Below are 23,230 nucleotides of genomic sequence, written 5' to 3'. Positions count from 1 at the left end.
AGAAAAATGGCTCCTCTTTTGTCTCCCCAGAAATAAATATTTCCACAGCACTGAGTAAATCTGTCTTTCAAAGCAATTATTTAGTAAGTAAAATGGTTAAATTTGCAAATTCATTGTCATGTAATGCATGATATGACAATGTAAAATGTAAATGTAAATTAATTTACATGCAGAAAGAGATAAATGTTTGAATATTAGTTTCCTCCAAGGCTGTGTCTGTGGCTCCGGGTGATTCCAAACAAAAGGACTGAATGTTTCCAATAGTTCCCCTAAAGTTCTAACCCTGGGGGAACTAAAAAACTCCAAGAGGCAGTCTTGGGGAGGTCCAAATTATGTACAAGACCCCTCTGTCTCCCAGTCAAAGCATCAGCTAAGCCTCTCCATTTGTGGCACTATGGATCACACAGTGTGCTGTAGGAACCCCACAGGCCACAGGGAGTAAAAAAATGACATTGCATCCTTGAAGGAGCACTAAGGAAAGATGGGAGAGATGTACCCAGTGAAACCCAGACCAGCACACCCTTCAGAGGTAGCAAAATCCCCACAGATAAACCTCCAGACATGGCTGTAAACAAACTTTATTCCTTACTTCAATTCAGTGGGAAGCAATTCAGCAAAAAAAAAATTTAAAATTAAGCCATTCCAAAAAGGAAATGGGAGATCAAGATTTATTGACTGTGTTACAATTTTTTCTCTATCAATACTTAAATTTGAGTTAATAAATTCTGATATTCAGTTTGCTGGGAAAAAAAAAAAAAAGACAAAACCAAAATTGGTAGATTTTTGGGGTGTTTTTTTTTGTCCTGGCAGGAACCTGCAGCCCCCTAAAACGCCACCACTACCACTGCTCTTCCTGTTCTCCTACAGGTAAACAGGCACCCATGGGTGCCATCCCTAAGATAGGCACACACCCTCCCAGGATGGACTGGTTTCCAAAACCCTCTAAAACCTCATTGCAATATTTTCTAGTGTAAAAGTTGTTCAAAATTCAGTAACTGCAAGTTGTGACTGGAGCATCAGCCACTGTTACATTAAATTGTTCTGTGGAGCTCCAGATTAAGGAACAGACTGAAACATGGCAAGATAGCTGTAAATGTGTGACACAATCCTTAAAAGCAATTTAGCCACATCTCAACTGTCACAGGATTTATCCACAGAAGAGACACTGCTAGACATGACTTTGCAACACAAAATACACTGAATTCTCACACTGCATGCAGCTCACTCATTTTTACATGGTGCCACAACAAAGTTTGCTTGAAGTTTATGCTTTAGGGTTTGCCTCTTTATGCATATGCATGCTTCTGCCCTAACTTTCTCAAATATGTTATTGCAAACATATTTGAGGCTTTCTTGTGATCATTTTTAATTTCAGTAAGACAAGAGAGAAAGAGGATGGTGAAATGACAAGTTGCTCTGAGAGCATATCTGGGGACTTTGGCTAGGTACAGGTATTTTCACTACACTTATTGTAAAACCACAGCACTGAGGAGTGCCAGAACTCTGTTTTACTGAATTGTTCCTCTGATTTAGAACACATGCTACCCCAAAGCCAAGTTGTAAATGTTAATGTTGGATACAAGTAGCACCAAAATGTAATTTCAGTGTGCAATTCTCCTTCTACTCAGAACACAGCAATTTCTTGCTCAGCTGCTCTAACAGCCATTGCACAAGCCTGATACCATGCACCTAGAAAACCATTTCCACATAGTGTCACTCAATCCAAACATGTTAGATCAATACACCTGTCCATCCAGGTTTCCCTGCCCGTGTGATGATAAACACCACCACATGCAAGGCGAGACAAGCAGCGAACGCAGGAAATGCCTTGTTCTGGAGGAGAAGCATCTCAGCAAACAACAGCAGCACAAACTACAGCTACATCACTGCTGGAGAAACCTTGGCAAGTGACAACCTGCTGCCTGAGGGTCCTGAGAGGAGCCCTTAGGGCTGGGCTGCTCAGAAGAGGAGGGCTGTGGTGCAGAGCCCTCAGCCAGCTCTCGCTGTCTCTGCTGCTCTGCCTTCTTAAGCCTCAGTCGCTGCAGGCCCCTACGGATTATTGCTAACTCGGGGCCCATTAACTCTGACACACAGGGAGGGAGACAGACAGGGGGGAGAGAGAAGCAGTGAGCAATCAATATATGGAATATAGAGGAGAGGTGAGGGACTGACTAAAGAGACAAGCAACAGGTACTAAGTGTCATTACAGTGAAAAAAAAATTACTAGCGGCCAGAAATCATCAAATAGAAATAATGAAATTGGTTTTCTCTTCCTAAAGGCATCAATCACAGGACTTAAATATCCAGGATTTGTGCCATACAATACAGCCCCCTCCCCAGCTCCAGCAATGAAACCATTAAACAAAGAATTAGTTAAGGAAAATAGATACAGCCTGGTTACATCAAAACAAAGCACACAACAGATGTATTCATTTTGATGACCCTAACACACAGAATAAATGAGAATATTTGGTGTAAAACTATGCAACTGTGGTCTACAGGTAGTGTTCCAAAATGAATGTAATAGCTTCCTGATGGTTCAAAAAAAACCAGGTACATTTTGATCAAATCAAACCAGTGCAAAAAGTAAACTGGAACTATGGAAAGAGGTGGCAAAACAACAGCTAAACCAAAAAATAGACTTCTCTATGAATTCATTTTTAATTTCAGATATTGCCTGCGGTTGAGGATTCGCAGTCTGAAATCACTGTTAAGTGGTCCTACAGAAAAAGTAATTTATAGGATCAGAAGCAAACCTTAGTAGCATCCTCTTAATAGATTATTCTTTTAGTCCCATCTTTAGAGGCTTCACTGTTTTCATCATTTTGTCTTTATTCATTTGCCAGTTAAACTATTTTGGCATGTTAAGTTCATTGCCTGATTACCAGTACTTTTGCAAACTGCTATAAAATGAGGTGACCAAGCAATTTTTTATTCTTTCCATGTTCTTTGCAGATTCCCTCCACTTACACAAGTGCTGTGTGGCAAGTGCTCCTCTTTAAATAACACAGATTGTGTCTTTAATAGCAGTGCCTGAATCACACAATGTTAAAATAGTAGAGAGCATTACACTGGCATGGGGCCTTTCAGCCAGGCAAAAGCTTAACAAATGTTCTGTAACCCTTATCCATACAATGAAACAAATTTTCTTTTATAAAGAGAAACAAACTCAAAAGCAGAATTTAGTAATTGGAAAGTCAGTGACAAGCACCAGTTAATACTGAATGGTCATGAGGTTTAATGTATTTAGTCTAATATAATTTCTGGGAAAAACATACTCTCAGTTTATGGTTGATAAGGTGCAACAAAAATAAAGATATAGTTCCTAAAAGGAATATGGCATCAGGGAGATTTGCTCTGAATTATTTTCATGTCCCAGAACCATTTATGGAAAGAAAAACTCCAAATAGCCTAGGGAATACTTTTATGGGAATTTCAGTGATGCCTAAAATTGCAGTTTTCAGTACTTGCTGCTGATTCAGTTCCACTGAGTTGAGAGATAGCCACAATTTAAGATGTAACAAGAACTACAATACTAAATATAAAAGCTGCTATCCTGGATATGCTCAGTGACAACACCTTTCAATATATTCCAGAATATCTAAGCAAATGTTTATTTTGCCAGCAAATGGAGTGAAGAAATAGAAATAAATAAAAAAACTCAGTTATTGTCACATTTCCATTCAAAATTTAAAAGCAGTTACCTTATATCAGAACACATATTAGGGTTAAGCTTTGTACTAATTAGCCAACTGGCCCCCTGCATCGCCTCCCCATGTGTATCTGGAATTTTTTTTATGACAAAAACTGTATTATATTTTACTGTTTGTTGTACCTAGTGTTTATTAGTGGTTTAAAACATCAGCATCTTAAAACTAATATACAAAAATTAAGTTTCCACTGAATGGCATAAGCAGGGCAAGAAAATAAATTTGTAGTATTTTTCCTTTGTGACAAGCATGACAATCTCCAGCAATTGTTCTCATTAGATACATATATTAAAAATTATTCAAATGTTCTGGCAGTAACAAGCTACTGAGATTTTGCACTGATTTTGTTGTTTAATTGCAACTTAAATTTTCCAACTTCTAGAATACATATTCTGCTAAAGAAATCTATCCCACCAAGACCCAGCACCAAATCATTTCTGTACTAACTCTATTTTGAACAGGCACTTCATCTCTTAATATTTTAAAAAGTAATTCAGATATAGAAGCTCAAATGCTCATCACATCACACATATTCTGGAACACCAAACCAACAATAAATTGGAACTGTATACTTATGCAAAGGTACTGAGATTTCAAACACAGGATTGCCATGAGTGCCTGTGTTGAGTGTAGAAATGATTTCTGGAAAGCTGTTTACAGGCCTGGGTTAGGAATTCATGCTCTGATTCTAATGAAGTCATTTCCTGAAAACAAGTTCTTAATTTGCTGATTCTTTGCTACAATAGTCAAACTTGTATCTGCCACGACTTGACACAAAATAGGGGCTGAAAACCTTTTTTCCTTTCTTCCACCTTCCAAAATGCCTCCCCAGTCACCCACTTCTTACAACACACCTCTGTCTGGCCTTCCTACTCAGCCCCACTGTATTGAAACTATTCCTATTAGCACTTGCCCTCTCCTGTCAGCCCAAAAAAGCAGCAGGTTTTATTCACCTTTAAATGCAGGTGAACAAGGTCAGGGGATCCTGTTCTTGATGCAGAAGGCAGATTTATAAACTACAGACTGTGAGTAAATAAAATTTCACATCTGAGCACAGCCACAGGATACCAGGGTGCATAAACATTGCAAAATGGACATTCCCAATGCAGCCTGCTCATTCACAGACCCAGTGCTACCCCTCTGCCCAGGAGCCTCCCCTCTTCCTGAACTCACCATGTTACCCAAAAACGTGTTTTACAGTCATTCCAGTATCCCTTTTGCATTGCTTCTGAAACAGGATGCTTATAAGGTGTGCAAACACCTTGCACTACTACATTTATGCCTGCATGAGTCCTGTAGACAATTTTAAGCTGCCAATCTGACACCCTGCTTAGATTTAGTCAAAGAATCTAACAAATATTATATAGCAAATTAAAAAGTATCTATTGTCTGTCAACCAAACATCACTACCCCTTTCAAAACTAAATATATTCTGAAATCTAAAGTAACACTGAAAAAGAAGAAATACTCTTAGAAAAGAGCTAGACTAAGAAATAACTTCAGCTTCATGCTAGCAGAATAAACTTTTGCTTAGAAATTCAAGCACATTCAGAGAAAAATATTTTTCTGGTCAGCACAGATTTCTTAAAATGCAGGCTAGAAAATGCATCACAATTCTAGAAATCCTCTCTGGTGCATTATATTTTTGAAACTCACAAAGTTTCAATGACATAGCTTGAAGCAATTGTGTTTAATATGGTAGATTCTGACTCTGAAATGTTGAGGATGGAGGTTCCTCCTGAAGGAGACATCCCCTACCTCCCCTGATTTTAACATGCACAGGTTCTGCTATTCATTGCACTGGTGCTGCTACAGCCAAATCCCAGTGGAAGAGGGCAAGATATCACTATACTCCATGAAGACAACAACAGTAAGTTTAGAAAAATAAGCAAAAAGTTTTTATTTCTACCTCAAAATACTGGTGATTCCCTTGTAAATTTCCTTTTCAGACAAAGCTATAGAGTTGATGGTTTTACTCTTTCTTTAAACCACTGCTGTAACCACTAGGTAACTATAAAACACTTAAGTCTCATTAAGGATGTGCAAGGAAGAAAACAGATGGAGATCTATTACCCAAAATATCCTAAAAGAGAATTGTTTCTTATTTTTCACAAACAATGACAAGATGGATTTCTTCTCACCAGACTGATGCAGCACAGGCTGAGTTGAGGCCCCAAAAGAAGGCCTTTGTTCATTATCAGGAGAGGACAGTAATGAAGTTGAAGGGGGACTTTCTGTCGAAGATGATGTTGAAGGAGCTTGAGCTGACATGGTAGAAGAGGAGGATGATGGAAGCTGTTCAGAACCATCTACTTCCATTGCAGTTTCTGATTCTCTACTAGGTGCCATGTTATTAGTAGAAGGAGCATCAGTCCTATTAGTCCCACCTTTGATTAAAAACAGAACAAAAAAGCAAGAAAAAGAGCTCAAAAGTAAACTTACTCTGTCTCTAAAGATCCCTGTGCACTATCATTCCTGTAGCAAATAAATGTGCTCAGTTTTTCAGTGCACTAAAATTTTATTTACACCTAGGAAAGGCTGATATTCCAAGCCTGCACATCCACTATAAACACAATTTCTGTAGTTGAAAAGAAGGAAATCACCTCTGGACCGTGATCTTCCTCGTCCTCGATTGCTCTGTGCAACTTCACTGGCTTCTTCAAACCACCTTGACAGCATGTCTGACATCCTCTGCATCAGAGACACATTGGGACTCTGCTCCCCTGTAGAACAAGTGGTGCTCAAGTTTTATCTGCAAGTTTACCAAAAAGTACCTCTCCCCCCACATTTCTTCCAGGAATGGAGACCACCCCTCACCCCCTTCTCCCACAAGAAACAATTCCCTTCAGCCTGTTCCCAATGCCCCTGTGCATCCTCATTTTCACAGTACAGGTCTCTGACCCTCTGCTGGGATCCCTCATTCCCCTCCTGTACAGCTCTGACCTTAAAAAATGGAATTGCAACAGCCAAAGAAAACATACTAAAGGTGGTTACAGATGCCATAAGGAATATTATCAACATATTAAAAAATGTGTTTCAGAAGCCCATAGGCAACAGAACCACATGCAGATTGTAAAGGAGCAGATGGGATCACATCCCCCAATGTTTCTAATCCACTAATTCCAAATAATGGAGGAGCAAAAGACAGACTAAGAGGACAGGCTTATGTCCTCTCCCTAAACAGCATCTCCTACTGCCTGTGTCAGGTACAGAATCCCAGACACTTCTACTCTAGTTTGGGGAAGCAGGAAAATGAGAACAACACAGATAATCTGGAAAGGGAAACTGTAGGCAGAAAAGGGAAGAAGATTAAAGGGAACTAGAGTCAAATACTTGGAACCCCACAGCTTGTCAGATTTAAACAGGAACACATTATAGATGAAAATTAAGATGAGTGACAAAAAAGGCTCTGCCCTGCTTTGGTATTCCAATTTTTGATACCCAAGCATTCTTTGGAAATGCTTTATTTACTAAATTCTCAAGCAATTGAGTAATATATTATAAACATGAAAATTTAAGCATAAAAATTTGCCACCCTGTGTTACTAAATGACATTATAAAAATGAAAAGTATAACATAAAAATCCTATTGCTTTGAATTCCAGTCCCCAAATGCAACCATTAAAGAGCATTTAATTTGTAATTGTGATTGCATATGAGGTGTGACTGGGAAAAAAAGAAATAAGCGCTAGTGTTAGTCCCTGAGCAATGACAATGAAAACAAAAGCTCTCCTTTACTTACAGCAGCCTAAATGAAACAATATCATTTTCCTGGTAAGAACATTTTCAATATTTTCAATTTTAAAAATCATTGTACAATAGCAGCTCTGTGCTAAATTCTAAGAATTCCATCTTAAAGCTTGGCTGATTGTTAACTCAAGGACAATCTGAAGCACGTATTTTGGGAATACGTCAGAAAAACTGGAAAATAAAACCCAAATCAAAGCAAGAAAAAACCCAAAATGAAACAAAAACCTAGCAAAACACGGGAGCAAAGACAACAACCCCCTTCAAATGCAAATGCATTTACCATCTCTCTCCCTCTCACTCTCAGGCCTTGCTCTTGGCCCAGTATCTGACCAATCCCCTCTGAGCCGCAGACGTTTAACGGGAGGCTGACGTAACTGGGGGAGAGAAAAAAGGAGAGAAAAGCATCACACAGCTATTTATGTTCTACAGTACAGGATTCTGAGCCTAAAGATAAATCTCTGTTTTTTAAAGTCACCTAAATTCAAATCTGTCACCAAAACACAGAACGTCAGCCTTATGTTCAGGCTATCCATGAATAAGCACAACACTTATCAACAAAATGCACGAGTTTTAGCTTTAACAGTCTGAATAAATGACTGTCAGAACTAATGCAGCTTTTATTTTAAACTAGCTTCATAATGTTGAATCTTTCTTTAGTGACCAGTAATAATTAAGGTTTTCTTAAATTCAGCCTGAATTCTGCAGAAATATTCACCTCTTCACATTAAAAATTATATAAGAGTTTCAGCTTAACAAAATGTGGATCTGTAATTAGGCAAAAGGAAAAATATCAGACATTAAAAAAAGAGAACATTTTATGCAAATAAACTCTGGTTTATTTTCAACCTAATTTCTTTTAGCTTTTATAATACTTTTTTTACAGCAAGAAGTATCAAACAATCACTAAATGGGTGGTGTTATTTTCAGCAGCTTCAAGAGAAACAGGGAGTGCTTTGCTCATTTAGAAAGGCAGGTCAGAGTTTGAAGTCAAGTGTATTGGCTGGATATTTCTGGCCTTAAAAATAAAGAAACCAAACCAAACAAAATCAACCAGCCAACCCAGAAACTGCTGACAATTTTAAACTAAATCCCCTGTGGTGTAAGCACATAGTTTTAATTTTCATAACTCCACTAGCAGATTTCAGAAGAAGTCTTTACATTTCTTCTACTGTATATAACTTTAAGCCAGGCTGAAATAAAAATACTCAAGCAATAACATTTTTAGGGACAACAAGGACAAAGAATAAGCATTTAAAAGCAAAATTCCTGACTATTCCTGACTAAGAAAACACATAATGTAAAATGTGTTTGAAAACATTTAAAAATGGTTCCAAACAGATTCTAAGAAAAAGGAGGAAGGAAATGTCAACATCACACTTCTCACAGCAAAAAGGAAACAGGAATCATCATCATTATCATCACACTGATCCTGCAGTTGAGGACAGCAGGATGCTGACAACTCATTGAGAACTCCCTTGTGGCCTCGGACTAAAGACGAGGAACTCAGGATACAGAGTTTGTGAAAGGCTGAACAAAACACCAGTGAAAAAAGCAGTGGATGGTTAGGAGAGTGCAGGGAGAGACAGAAACAACTTCACTGTAGTTAAAGGCATTTTTTTAATATTAATCAGAAAATTTAGATTGGAAGGGTCAGTATCATTGTAACTGAGCTTATAATTGACAAGTGCTTGAGTTTTGAAAATTTTAATACTGCTCAGTAACCGTGGCTTGCCTCCTTATTCTAAACAACCTGTACTCCCTCATATCTGCCAGGAAATGATAGCTTTTACCAAGGAGTATTAATATTTAATTTCAAGGAATATGCTTCTCATGGCATGAAAAGTAAGAGAACACAGAGTGACCTTTTGCCCCAAGGTTCAGGCAGATGCCTTCTCATCTCTGAGAGAGAGGGAAACCAGACGAGAAGGAAAACCAGAGTGATAAAATATGGTAAATAAATACATAAACAAATATGTATTAAAAATACACAATTTTTGTGACAATCTACTTGTCACACTTCAGTCTATGACCAGCAACTTTATTTTCAGATTAAAGGGGAACACAACTGATGGTATTTCTTGTGTGCTGCAAGCTATAAAACATAAAAGATAAAAGGAGGTCATCTTAACCACTTGCCTCTTCCCTTCTCTCTTCTGCAGAAGGGACTTTAAGCTCTCGTGCTGTGTCATCCTTGGGATCAAACAAGTAAATGTAATCTGAGGAGTAGCTCACAAGGATCTCTTGGCCATCTTCACTGTAACACAGGGATGTTACCCTGCAGGATTTGTTGTTGAGATGAGGGGGGACAAAACGTGCGACCATTCCAACAGTGCCCCTGCCAGCATAATTCCCTTTATTAAAAAAATAAAGGAGGGGAAAGAGAGGAGGAAGAAAAGAATTACACATCTACTATTGCAAATTTTCAACTGCTTCAATAAAGCTCTTATTTGGGATCCAACAAAAGAGAATCAGGGAAAAGCTATGTATCCTGTAGTTTCTGCAATAATTTTGATCTGGAGAATGACATATCAGATTTTACAATCTTTATTATTTTTGTTTAAAAATTCTACATACATTACAAAAAATAAAAAATTAAAACACACTCACTTATATAAATGTCTCACATACCCACTACATGATGTTGTATGGAAGCTATCTGTCAAATGTGGCACAAATGGAATTTTTAGAATGAAAAATCACAAAACAACGATGCAAATCTATATCTACACACAAATTAGAAAGAAATTTAGTGCCTTTGCACTACAAAGGCAAGCACAGTGCAGGATATTATGGATTTCATGAGATCTCCCATAACAAGCATCAAGCTCCACCATGGTAGAGTACAAGACAAGAACTTAATTAAATTTCAGGTGGACCACTAGAGGCTGCAATCCCTGGCTTTTTGGAATCCTGGAATCACATGTTTCAAGACAAAATAAGAGAAATCACAAAATGTCCTTTCCCGCACTCAGTACACAATTCATTCTGAGATGCATGAAGAGATTAGACTTACTTTGAAGATTTCTACATTAGCAAATATTAGAGTGAAGTGACTCTACTGTTACAAAGCACAGTTGCCAGAGAAGGAAGCTACACTTCCGCAGTGTTCCACTTGAGCCATTCACCACCTGTTTTGGAAATAACCTGAACTGGGCACTGCTAGTGGGCAGAAATGGTCTCTGCACCATGTGGCTCCTACCTGTTGCCCTTGTGCCAAGCATTCTCCTGTCATAGATCCTCACTGAGCTGTCAGAACAGCCCACAGCCAGGTAGTAGGGGATGGGTGGACAGATAGCAACAGAGGTGGCAGCACGACGACAGTTTATTAAAATATCCTGGAACACACAAAAACACAGCACTGAAACAATAGCTTGAACATTTGAAGTATAATTCTTTGTTTTGTTTTGTTTCACTATACAGGGCCCTCGCTTAGCCAAGGAGATTTTGATAAAATAGGTCTGGCCCGTGAAGACAGATCACAAATGTGTTATCAGAAAAGCCACTGCACAGAAGGAAAACTATCAGAGAAAGCAAGCTGCTACCAGAACAACTGAAAAAGAAACCTAATCAAAACAAAAACACAGGAACATTGAAAAATAGATGAGGTAAACAGACTTATAAACTACCTTGCATCTTGGATTTCCTTATGGAAACACAGTAACTGTGGAGGTGGAAGAGCACTAAATATGCAGAAACAGTTTAAATCAATTAAAGGATTAGAGCAGGTTCCATCTACAGGCAGATAACTAACTGGGTAAAGGGGGAAAAAATGAAGGAAACCCCTAGAACTGGCAAATGTGCACAAGGCTGAGCAAAATTAATCAAGACTAGCAATACATACTTTGATAATTTTGTTCCAATTCAATATTAAAATTGTTTCTAAAATTGAAAACCAGTGGTCACTGGTAATACCAGTAATCTAATATAATTCATTACTAAATCTTTTATTACAGAGGGACAAAGGGTGCTCAAGAATACAAGGCTGCAGGTGATTCTCAAGGCTCATATTTTGCCTCCAGTTTTAGTGTAAACCAGACTAAAAGATTCAATTTCAACAATTTTTTTCTACCATATCTGAAGCCTCACACCAAACATTTTTATATTTTTTTTAATTTAAAAAATGCCAAAAGAGATAATAAATTTTAAAAAGAAAAATGAAAAAAAGCCTCTGCAAATTTTATTGTTCCTTGAGAAACATACTGTCATCTCCACCAATGACCCTGAAATCTATTACTTCTAAAAGCTTTACCAGAATTCATATCATGTGTTTGTATGATGCACAGCTCTACATTTAGGTAATTAATCTTTATTAAAAGATTTTTATTGCTATTTTATTTTACTTATTATTATTATTGAAATCTTTATTAAAAGGTTTCATTCTTACATCTTTACAATCTTCCTTTGTGCAACTTGTTTTGATGCGAGTATCAAACCATCTCACAGTGCCATCCTCACCACAAGAGAGGAAAGTGTAGGGATCATTTGGTACTGTCATAATCTGCTCAAAAGAAAAACAAAAGATTATTAATGCCTCCAGAAATAACACTAAATTAAAAATAAAAGGATCAATATTTGCAGCAGCAGTAAGGCTCAAGGACTCAAGTCAAGCTTTCCAGTGAAGTAACGAGAAAAACTGAAAAACTGATGATGTTTCCTCATTTTCAAGAAAAGGTTTGAACTGTTCAAGTCAAAGGAAACTTTTAAATGTCACATAAGATTAAATATCCATAGGTCAAGGCTTACAGTTGTTTCCATTATCTTTGAATGCACAACATACATTTACTGCAATCACTTTTCAGATAACTTATCAGTTTGCTGCAACAATCAACAAAAGCTCTGTTTATTCTCTATCAAGTAACAGAAGACAATTACAAACAAAATCCTCAGAAGTCTGAATGCCCTGAAAATACTAAATGGCTTTTATTCCCATTGGGTTATTCCTTTACATCCTAGGTAGTTCCCTGCAGCAAGTCTGCATTAAAGGCTGCTACCAAGCTACCTCCTCACTGCAATATTTCTGCAATATTTTAATTTTCTTTTTTTTGAGAGAGCACTGTACTGAACCATTTTCCTAAGCTCAGCCCTTCTCCAGCTAGGGCCAACTCAGATGGAGTCTCACATGAATAGCTTCACTCAAAGCCTCCTCAAGACAAAATAAAAAGGCAAGTGATCATAATGTTAAATATGACCTTAATTCCACAGGTCAGGGAATGCACAGGAAATGTCAGTTTACTCACACTCTGTCTCTTAGAACAGAAAACAGAGAATGTTGTGGCACTATTTTAATTTTCCTACACTCCTGCTACTATCAGTAGAAATTCATAAAGCAACAACAATGGTTAATAGTGTAATACATTCATGGAGCACAGAGCACGAGTGATTCTTTAACATTTTAAATGAGATGATTTATCATGCTCACCTCCCAAAATTCTTAATAAAAGTAACTTATGGTTATCTGCAAATCTCTCTACCTGAAATGGGGTTACAAAGGTAACAGCTGAAGGCTTCAGCCTCTCTTCTAAGGCTCAGCACAGTAACTGAGACAATGCTTGCTGTGCCAAATAAGAAGTGTAACTTGCAGAACAAAGGCAAGGCTTGAATACTAACAGAACTGCTGAGCTATGACCACAGTTCTTCAATGTAACAGTGTAACATATTGAAGACTGGTTTTCACTACATATTTCATTCAAATTAACTTCATTTGCATAGCTATAAAAGTTAGCAATCCACTAAATTCTTCAAGCATTTAGCAGAGCTTTCAGTGAAAACATTTTGTTCCAATAATGTTGCTGAATGTGAAAAGCTCTTATTTTTAGTAGCTGTGTTTTATTTTTGTTCACAATGATGCAATTTCACCCTATCCATGTAATATAACTTGCACATGGCAACTTTTATGTCCAGTGATCACAAACATCCTAAGTTCTTTATAAGCACTAAACCAGAAAAATGGAGAAGTGCAAGCCCCAATAATTGAGTCAATATTACTACATTTAAGTTCAACAAGTACATTATAAATATAAAATTGTTTTTTTACTAACTAAAAACTTGTTTGCTACTTAACTTTAAAAGTGTATAGCTGTGTGATCACTTCACTGTATTTAAAATAAGAAAGTAAGAGGTGTTCATAAAAGTACATTCCCTTTCTGAAATGTAATTCACATGAAGGGCAATAAAGAAAAGATTTGGCTGAGAAAAAACAAACTTGTCAAGGTCTTGTCCAAACAATAATTTCTTCAGAAGCATGTCTCAAGAGCCTCTCCCACTCTTAATCTATTCTCACTCAGAACTGAAAACAATTGTACAAGTATCTCACAGTTTACAACAATCTACACCAATTTCCACACTCCTCTGTTTCATGTTTTTGTAATGTCTTGAACTGCCACAAACTCCAAGGGCTGCATAAATCCAAACCACATTCAAATTTAGAATTGGTACCTCAGGGGCAGCTTTTAGCTTTTGTTATTTAGAGAACCCAGTGAGTCAAAGTTCTATATTTAACATGATGATGTGGTTACATACAGCTGGGCAGTACCATCACAATATTTAGAAATTATCTCTCCACTCCAGGAACCTCCCAACCTCAGTGCAAAACAGGATAAGAAAAACAACCTCATAAAGGGACAGAGTTGTTAAAACAGCCAGTGTCATATAGAGGTTTTGATATTCCTTTACAAATATTCCTTTGATATTGATATTCCTTTGATATTCCATTAACAGTGTTTAAAAGCAGCAAAACCCACCAAAACTGTATCACACTCCTGTCATTCAAAACAATAATAATGCCCTCTTGTTAACATATTTGGGATGATTTTTATTCAGCAATAAAGACCATTTTGGATGGTGCAATACAGCAGGGAAATGTAATTGGTGTAATTACTACCATAAGGACACTTTTACTACAGGAACAAAAATTAACTCTGGCAGTACTACAGCCACTTTCTTTTTTCACACACCTCAATTCTTTTTATGAGAAGTTTTAAAGATTTTATTCATTTAATATGCAAAGAAAGTGATCTAAAAGTTTGCTATGAAATCTGAGCTGGATAAATAAAAAACCAATGGATTTGGGATTTTTCCCCTGTGTGTGTACTGCAGTAGTGTTAAAAAAGCCCCAACAAATAGTGAAAGTAACAGGAACATTTATAACCTACCAAAAAATGTACAATTTTTTCTGTTTTAAGCATAGTAAGTTTTGCAAGCAGCATCTTTTGCTGTTATTTAAAACAGGCAGATAGAACAACAAATCTTTCTATTTTCCTAACTTAAGTAATACTTTGCTTCCTCACTGGCCTAATTTATATGAACAAAACTTCCAAGGGAGGACTGAAAAGACTGTGGCTAAATTTACACCTAAAGAGTTAACTAGAATACACAATAGAAAAATTATCTACAATTCTAAACACTTTTTTGAGATTAAGTTATTTACACATGCTGAGTTAAACATTTCTTAGAAGAATCTGAATTGTGAAAAAGGCATGAAACTGCTGAAAAGTTCAGGGAAGAGGGGAGGGGCAGGGGGGAAGAATAAAAATAAAAATGCAAAACAGTCACTTCCCCCACCCCCCAGCCTACCTCAGGAAGAAATTCAGAGCTCAATTTTAATCTGTTTTGCTCAGCTCAGTGAAGGTGAATTCATATGTGCAAAGTAATGTTAATAGCACCACTTTTTGCAAGTTTCTCAATTTAATTTAGCACATTTCTCTCTTCAAGTCTACTTTTTAAATGGGATAAAAAAAACAATTCAAAAAAGACAGAAGAAAATTTGTAACTCTCACTGTATTGCAACAAAGTTCTCAGCAGTCTGCTTGAAATCTTGGGCAACAATACAATAAAATACATATTTTACTGATCTTAAACTTATGATTTATTTCAGGAGGTACCTCATAGGTAGTCCCATAGTGGCAGGTGTACTGGCATTGCCTGTTGGTCTCTGCATCCTGTTCAACATTCGTGTAGAAAATGACTCCGTCCCCGGAACAAGAAACAATCTGTTTGTCATTGGTGCATGGCAGGAACTTTGCACTGAAAATATTGGCTCTGTGTCCTGAGCGAATCGTTGTGAGAACCTAGAGATCAAAGAAAAAAGGAGGCTGCAGCAGGTCAGTGTTTTCCAAGCAAATAAAGCATGGAAAAAACTCAGACTGTGAAATACCAGTTACGCACAGGCGGCCAGGGACCTACAGTTCAGTACAACACAACACACAAGCTGCCTTTACACCAAATTTCTTCTAAGAACAAAGTGGTTCTACAAGAGAGATTTGCTCAGGCACTTGCACGAAGCAGCCTGCAAAATGCAAGGGCTGGAATGCAGCTGCCACCTTTGGTTTTGCAATGCTGGTTCCAGAGCACATCAGGTTTCTCAAAGTGAAACATTAGTCAGGGTGATGGTGCAGCCACTCAGCACATCTGTGAGGAGACCCTTAGAAGATCTGGGACATTGTAAGCCAAGAAGAATAAGGTACTGCAATCCAAGCCAACTTTATAGACTTTAAAATTTGATGTTACTCTTCAACTCACTCTAAAAAAGGAGAACTGATGTTTATAAGCAAGAATGTTTTGAAACTAGCCAAAAATAAATAAACATTTAAGAACTTGATTATACAGGGAAATAAACCAGGACTTGACTTAGACTCATTCATTAACATTAAAGCAGAGAAACATACGATTTACTTCACCATCACAGCTGATTTTAAACACTTTTTAGTGACTCTTTATCCTTCCTCACATATTTAGTTTACCAAAACTGAAAAAACCTCCACATGCTTTCCTGTGAACAAGTAAACATTATATTCTTATTTCTCCCATCTGCAGCACTTGAAGCAAACTGCATTTTCACCACTCCCATTAGGAAAGAAATACTCACCAAGTTGTTTACAGTATGAAAATTACTTCCAAATTTCCACTCAATTAACTTAATCAAAGGAAGTGTTTTGCAAATGAAGTTTTTCCGTCAGTAGCAGCTCATGACTAACAGTTCAGAAGTGCTATTTCACACCTTTTAAATAATTCCCACTAAAAAAGTTTAACAGTTTATCTGCATATTCTGAAAGAAACAAAATATTGATGGCTGAAGTCTATTTTTGCTACTCTACCTAGATAATAACAGAAAATATGGTAATAAGGATATTTGCCAATATGACAGAATTACAACACAATTATGATACCAATTTGCTGCCTTTTCCTGTATAGATTCTCTTATTCAAGCCAGAAAAAATTAAGCTATCATAACTGTAACACTCATTAAAAATCACATCTCTAGTACATTTCAGGAATAACACTGATTATTGAGTCTTCTTGCTGGTACCTGCTGTTTTATAATTACATTTGCATGTACTGGAGAAAAAAGTAATTCAAAAATCATCTTTTCTGCTGTTACAAAAAATAAATAACTCAGCTAACTGAGTGAAAAATAAAAAAAGAAAACAAAACATCTCCCATATTCCTCATTATGTTTAAGTAGAGAAGTAGTACACAACAGGGGGAGAAATTGTCCCATGAAATCATAAAGCTTTAAATTGCAGCACCTTTTAAAATATTAAAATATTTTAATGTAAAAATTATATAATGAGCAACTATCCCTAGTAGGATATTAAAATAAACTCTGCACAATAGATAACATTGAACATCCTTTATTTGCATGAAAAATTCTAATTCTGCAAGTCACTCCACCAACACTCACTTTGGAATATATCCATCATCCTCTTCACAGCTGTCTTTGATACCACTTTTCTTTTCCAGCAGAACTCCCAGTCCAAGAGAAACCCTACCTAGTGATACTGATCTGAACTTTCAGGCTGACACCAAAACTGAAAGGAAGAGATGAAGTTTGGAAGCTCTGGCTTATTTGGGGAGGTGAGCAAAAGGACCTTACCTATAGGCCCAGGCAACACTCCAAACCACCACAACCCTTCAGGAAAGCAAACTATTATTTTCTACTCAAACTCTCTTCCACCATACCTTCTGTTTCTCCCACACATTTAATTTTTGAGCATATCCTCGGGGTTTAGTTGTCAGCCTCTGAGAGGACACAGCTCAGAGCATCTGTTCTACCAAACTACCAGCAGTTCCTTCAAGAGAAAGGTGTGGGACAGTGCCACTACCTGATGGATGCCAGCTGGCACTGCTGGGAGTCTTTCACCTTATTTCAGTACAAATTTTTCTCCATCCACTTGCAGGCACACACAAGGCAATGTAATTTTACATTGGAGTGATCTATTTTAATCAAGATTGACACTCCAACAACATTACACAGAAAGACATTACATACACTACATTACACAGAGCAAAAAATACAGTATTTTAAAAGTGAGAGGAAAACAGTTTATCTGACTACAAGATTTCATGAGAATTACTGAATCCTATTGCTGGTCCTGACACTAATCTGTGGTGAGACCATGTTCCCTTTGTGCCCGGCCATGTACCGTAAAATGGGATAATACCAATGTCACAAAGGATTAGAACTCTCAAGTTTTAAAGCACTGTGAGGTTTTATTCCCATTTATATACACTAGGAAGTGCATGATATTATCTTTGTCACATAATAATATCTGAAAACTGATATTTTAAAAATGTCTTTTAATACCTTGAAAAATAAAAAATTGCATCCCATTTGAAAATTAACAAGCAGCCAGAAACAAACCTACCTTTCTGCTGTAGGGATTAGTAATGACCAGGTTGGTGTCATCTGAACCAGATAAGATATATTCTCCTGTATCATTCCAGCAAATTGTATTCACCTGCATGAATTTAAAAAAAATATTGTTTAGACTTATATTAATTCAATTTTCACCATATTAAAACATCAAACTCATCCAACACTACAGAAATAGGAGTTAACAAATTCAACTGAAATGATGTAATTTCTAAGCAGCTAGCATTAAAAAAAAAAAGTGTTTTTAAAACAAATTGATAAGGGAATCACCTGCTTCACCTATGGCATCTCAATTACTCCCTCTGCTCCTCAAGAGTTCATCAGGTAAATTAAGCTTCACACAGTAGCCACAATTTTACACACTCAGGTGCTTTAATGAACCAAATCTATTCCACAGAGAGTTCTCTGAATTTGAATTGGAGGGCATCACAGTGCTCTCATTACTGCATCTTCACCATATCCAAATTCTGACCATCCATTGCTTTGCACACTTTTCAGTGACCACACCTTCTCAGGGAAAAGCACTGCAGAATCCATCCCAGATCCCTTTTGAAAAGTGTGAGTAGGCTGGGAAAGAAGAATCCTACAGTGAGGTACAGAATTGTACTGGGAGAGCTTTACAACACGTTTCCTTATCAATTCTCCTTGTTACAGGACTGTGCTTAATAATGTGTCAGTGAAACAAAGCTGTGAAAGCACTCAAAATCCAGGAAGCTCAAGAGGTATCCTCCAAGCAGCAGCTCATGCACAAGCACCAAAGACTGCATGCAAGACCATTATTATTTCAAGTAAGGCTCTAAAATACCTTTTAAGTGTCAAACTGCAGCCATCACCATTTTCTGCTGGCTAGATTCTGTTGGCAGAACAGCTGCCTTAGTGTGATGTACCAGACTGGATTACAGAATTGGTAAAAAAACCACTTCCTTCTTAATTATTTTCTTATGCTTTTTTTTTTAAATTCAAATGTCTCACTCTGAGGCCCCCCCTCAATAAAAATAATTTTTGTTTAAAATAAATACACCCATTCTAGTTGCTGTTTTAATGACAAGTTGAGTGGGGGTTAGTTGCAAAATCAGAGTTAGCAGTTTCAGGTGGATCACAGGGACAACAGCACCTTGATATTCTCAGGTGCAGGAACTTGAAGAGATCTTGGTGTTAAACATGCCTATGCCAGGGCTAGCTCACTGCTCAGAAACAATCAGATATTGTCAGGATTTATTAGGAAATGCACAGAAGAGCAGGATATACATCCATGCATGGCAATCCCACACGTCCCACACTATGCAGTTTGGTTCACATCCCACTCCTGCATTCTCCATTTCTATTACTGCCCACTTGGAAAGAGAAATCATGACAAGGAATTACTGGGGTGCTCACAGATATCTAACACTTTTTAAGGCAAGAAGCAAATATTTTGTACTACTCTAGGGAAGGGAAATGATAGAAGCTTATGAGAACATGAATGACATGGAAAAAGTAAAAAATAATTTTTTGTGGATCTTCACAGTACAAGAAATGGAAGGCCTTAAATACACAATCCAATGAAACATGGCTTTTTAATGAAACTGGAAATCATTGTTATAGAACACCTTAAACACCAGAAGTGGAAGGATATACATATTCATCAAAGAGAAATGAAAAATGATCAGAAACAAAGGTGCAGCTTCCACCTCTATCTACCCATTTAACATGATGTGTTCTCCAGAACATCCATCAAACACTGTCTGCTTGCCCTGTCTCAACTTCCTTCAAAAATATGTGCTGGCCACTTTCAGGGCCAGGTTATCAGGCTCCACTGAGCTTGGGGATGACCTTGCATGGCTACTCTTATGATTTTATAACTCTGGCTGTCAATCACCAAGAACCACAATTTCAACTAGCCCCCAGAACCATCTATCATTGAAATAACCTGTCCTGACAATGGCTGTACTCTAAAATGTTGTCAAACATTGCACAGCACTACAGCCAGGGCAAACACAACCCAGCAATGTTTATTTTCATCTGCATTTCCTCTCAGGCAGAAAAGTATTATTATCATTGCCCTAAAGAAACCAAAATGCTAATGTAAGAACGCAGGAATAGAAACAAGAATGAAACACTGAAAAAACAAGGAAGCTACCGAAAATTTTTAAGTCATGATATGAGAAAGAAAAGTTAGCACAAACAATTAAACAAATTGAGGGGGTGGATGTGTATATTTATGTATAAACCCAAAATCTGAACGACAGCAAAGCAGAGAAACATTGAAGATGCAAAGGGGAGATGAGATTGTCTAAATTGCAGCATCACAAGTCTACACAAGACATCAATCATTCTCCTCCAAAATTCCAATGTCATTGCAATTATTGCCTCAGTTGAGCAATTTTAATATAGCCTGACCAGACCAAAGTTGGTTCAAAAAATAATCCTGAATGACATAACCAAATTACTTGAGGTCTGTAACTAAACAGGCTTTTTTATTCTGTACCCAATCACCTTCTCAGCACTGCTGGCAATAAATAACTCAAAAAGTAAGGAAGTTTTTCAGTGAAATCGGCTTGTTTGGAGTGTTTTTCAGAGACTTTCCAGTCAATATACACAGTGTTCAGTACAACCTACTCAGCAACATTGAACTCAAATAACTCAAATAAATTTGCATATGGATCACTAAAAAAACAGAATTTAAAAAAGTTCTCTTCTCATTCCATGGTAGTAAACTACTGAAATATAATTTAAAACAAGAATGGGTTAGAAAATTGCTTTTTATTTTGAAAAAATATTGTACTACCTGCACTGCCACTCAACACCCAACTAAAAGTATAATGTAACAGTTACTATTCTGAGTTTGGAAACCTTGGAAAAGGTATTGGACCCAGAAGAAAGGATACATCAAACACAAATGACAGACAATTACTAACAAGCTAAGAAAAGCCAAAGGGTGTGAAATTAGTTTTTTCTATTAAGTACTCCACATTATTAATTGTATCTCATTTTATTTGTCACTCATCTAGCCTTGCAAGGAGTCAGTGGGCACTTCTGATTCATTAGTCAATTAGTCAGATATAAATTTAGTATCTCAAAGACAGTGCAGGAGGCAGTGCAGCCAGTCCTTAAAAAACAAAAAAGCCAAGTCCTCACTTCCATGCAAAGTGACCTCAGAATCAAGTCTTTTGTGAACAGAAGAGATTAACAGAATACCAAAATAGAAGAAAAGAAATTTAAATGGCTGTAGATATCCAAAATATCAGGAATGTCCCCCAGGCAAAGAAGGGGTAAAAAAAGGCAGTGCTTTTCATCTGTGGAGTACAAGGTGAAAATTGTTTCTAAGAAAACACAAACTCCCTATACTGGGTTTAGTCTGGCTTTGAGGAGTACATCTGAAAAGGACTTGTTCCCAAGTGCCATCCTGAAGGAGATGAATGCCATGAAGAATGCTGGTTTGTTATTGATCTGAAAATGAGACTGTACATAGAAATGAGAAGTTACTCCTTCAGGAAATATTCTTTATTTCAAAATGTAGTATTTACTCATGTCAAATGCTTCATCTACATCCTGCATTTCAGCCTTCCTCAGCTTTCACAGGATCAAACCAGGAAGAAAATAATCAGTATTTTTACTGCAATTCAACGTGTTTTAGAGTTTCTTTATCCTCTACTTTCCTCACACTTCATTGCTGCTGGTCCAGATTGCTTCTCTTTCAACATTTCTCCTTTGGATTTAATCACTTTATACAGAACAGCTCACCTACCTCTGTACATTTCCTCATCTTCTTAAGCTCCCTTTACAGCTAACACAAAAAATGGCAAGTTCTGGCATACAAATGATCTTACTGAATTTGACCATGTGAACCTTGTTCAAAGAGGCAAATCCTGCCCTGGAAGGAAGATAAGGCTACTGGCAGACATCAATAATTCTGCAGAACCAATTCAATTACTTCACACAGTGCTGCTAGAAACTGTGTCTTCAAACCAAGGGGAAAATGGGACTGTTTCAAAGAGAATTGTCCCTGAACTCTGAGGTGAGAATACTCAGATTTTAAACAAAAGATAATATTACTGTTCCAAGAGTGTGGATAAGTGAAGAATATTTCCTTCTTCACAGATATCCTGCCTGGGTATGATGATACACACAGTTCTATCTCCCACAGGATCTCTCTTCTGTCTAACAGGTAGGAACTTGGACTTTACTTTTATCCTCAATTAGTAAAAAAATTTCTTGCCTTAAGTAAGTTGTCCACTGTATCCAATTACACAGCACGCTTTACACAGAAAATACAAGTCACAGCTTATTCAACAGAGCAATGAAAAAGTTCTTAAAAATACCAAACAACCAAAGAAAACCCCAAACCTCTGCCATCCAACCTTCATTAAAAAAACCCAACCACCCAAAAACCAAATCCAGAAACACCTTTTAATAGGACAATATGTCATTAATTGCCTACATTTGAAATGCACGCTAAGTTAACAGTTATGAGAAAAATAAAAAAAAAAAGCCTAATTACCATTTATGGTAATAAGGAGCTTAATCAGTAGAAGCATTGTAATTTCATTGATTTCTATGCCACAGATTTTTTGAAAACAAATAGTAAGAAATTATACTGAGTGGTTGTTAGCCTTAAAAGATAATTCCTTGCAAAAAATCACACAGTAAATGAGGTAGTAACTCCCAATATCCCATTCCTTAAAGCTGGAGAGTTCTGAGCAAATTTAACTTCTGAAGACATTTATTCAAACTGTAGTATTTTAATACTGTATTTAAATACTGTAGTATTTTAAACACCTGCAGACAATGCTGTAAGTTTACAATTTAAGCATTTTACACCTACTGAAACAATTAGGCCATATGTTAAAGCATACTTTCAAAGCTAACATAAGCACATCAAAGTTAGTTTTCAAATAAATATCCATCAGGTAGATTAAAGCAACATCAACAGCCAACACCAAATCTGCAATTTCTATTACATGACACAGAGGCAGATAATTGAATAGAGATCAGTTGCTTAACATTTAACAAGTAGTGAAGAAATATTTTCCTGTATTCTATTTTAATAGGAAAAAAATACTTTTTTTACAAGGAAATAAAGAAAAAATAAATAAAAAGCCCTAACCAACTTCGGGAAAAGAAACTTGAAAATTTTAATC

General features: G+C 36.9%; 1 protein-coding gene across 8 annotated transcripts in view; it reads right to left on the bottom strand.

Moving 5' to 3' along the window:
• Positions 1 to 23,230, bottom strand: part of DCAF6 (DDB1 and CUL4 associated factor 6) — a 74,751-nt gene that overhangs the window by 33,796 nt on the left and 17,725 nt on the right. For 4 of the 8 annotated variants that reach the window (XM_063150184.1, XM_063150186.1, XM_063150185.1 and 1 more), the window contains exons 3-11: positions 18,103 to 18,195; positions 15,340 to 15,525; positions 11,844 to 11,957; positions 10,659 to 10,794; positions 9,596 to 9,810; positions 7,740 to 7,833; positions 6,314 to 6,433; positions 5,852 to 6,097; positions 1,916 to 2,083 (exon numbers count right to left, since the gene is read on the bottom strand). In XM_063150184.1, coding sequence (XP_063006254.1) covers positions 1,916 to 2,083; positions 5,852 to 6,097; positions 6,314 to 6,433; positions 7,740 to 7,833; positions 9,596 to 9,810; positions 10,659 to 10,794; positions 11,844 to 11,957; positions 15,340 to 15,525; positions 18,103 to 18,195 — 1,372 coding nt within the window. The remainder of the gene's footprint in view (positions 1 to 1,915; positions 2,084 to 5,851; positions 6,098 to 6,313; positions 6,434 to 7,739; positions 7,834 to 9,595; positions 9,811 to 10,658; positions 10,795 to 11,843; positions 11,958 to 15,339; positions 15,526 to 18,102; positions 18,196 to 23,230) is intronic. The other 4 variants (XM_063150188.1, XM_063150192.1, XM_063150189.1 and 1 more) reach the window with 2 other exon arrangements.

Source organism: Melospiza melodia, chromosome 2, assembly GCF_035770615.1.
Source record: "Melospiza melodia melodia isolate bMelMel2 chromosome 2, bMelMel2.pri, whole genome shotgun sequence".
NCBI lineage: Eukaryota > Metazoa > Chordata > Aves > Passeriformes > Passerellidae > Melospiza > Melospiza melodia.
Note: the sequence above shows the minus strand (reverse complement) of the source record. Positions and strands in the feature narration are given on the sequence as shown.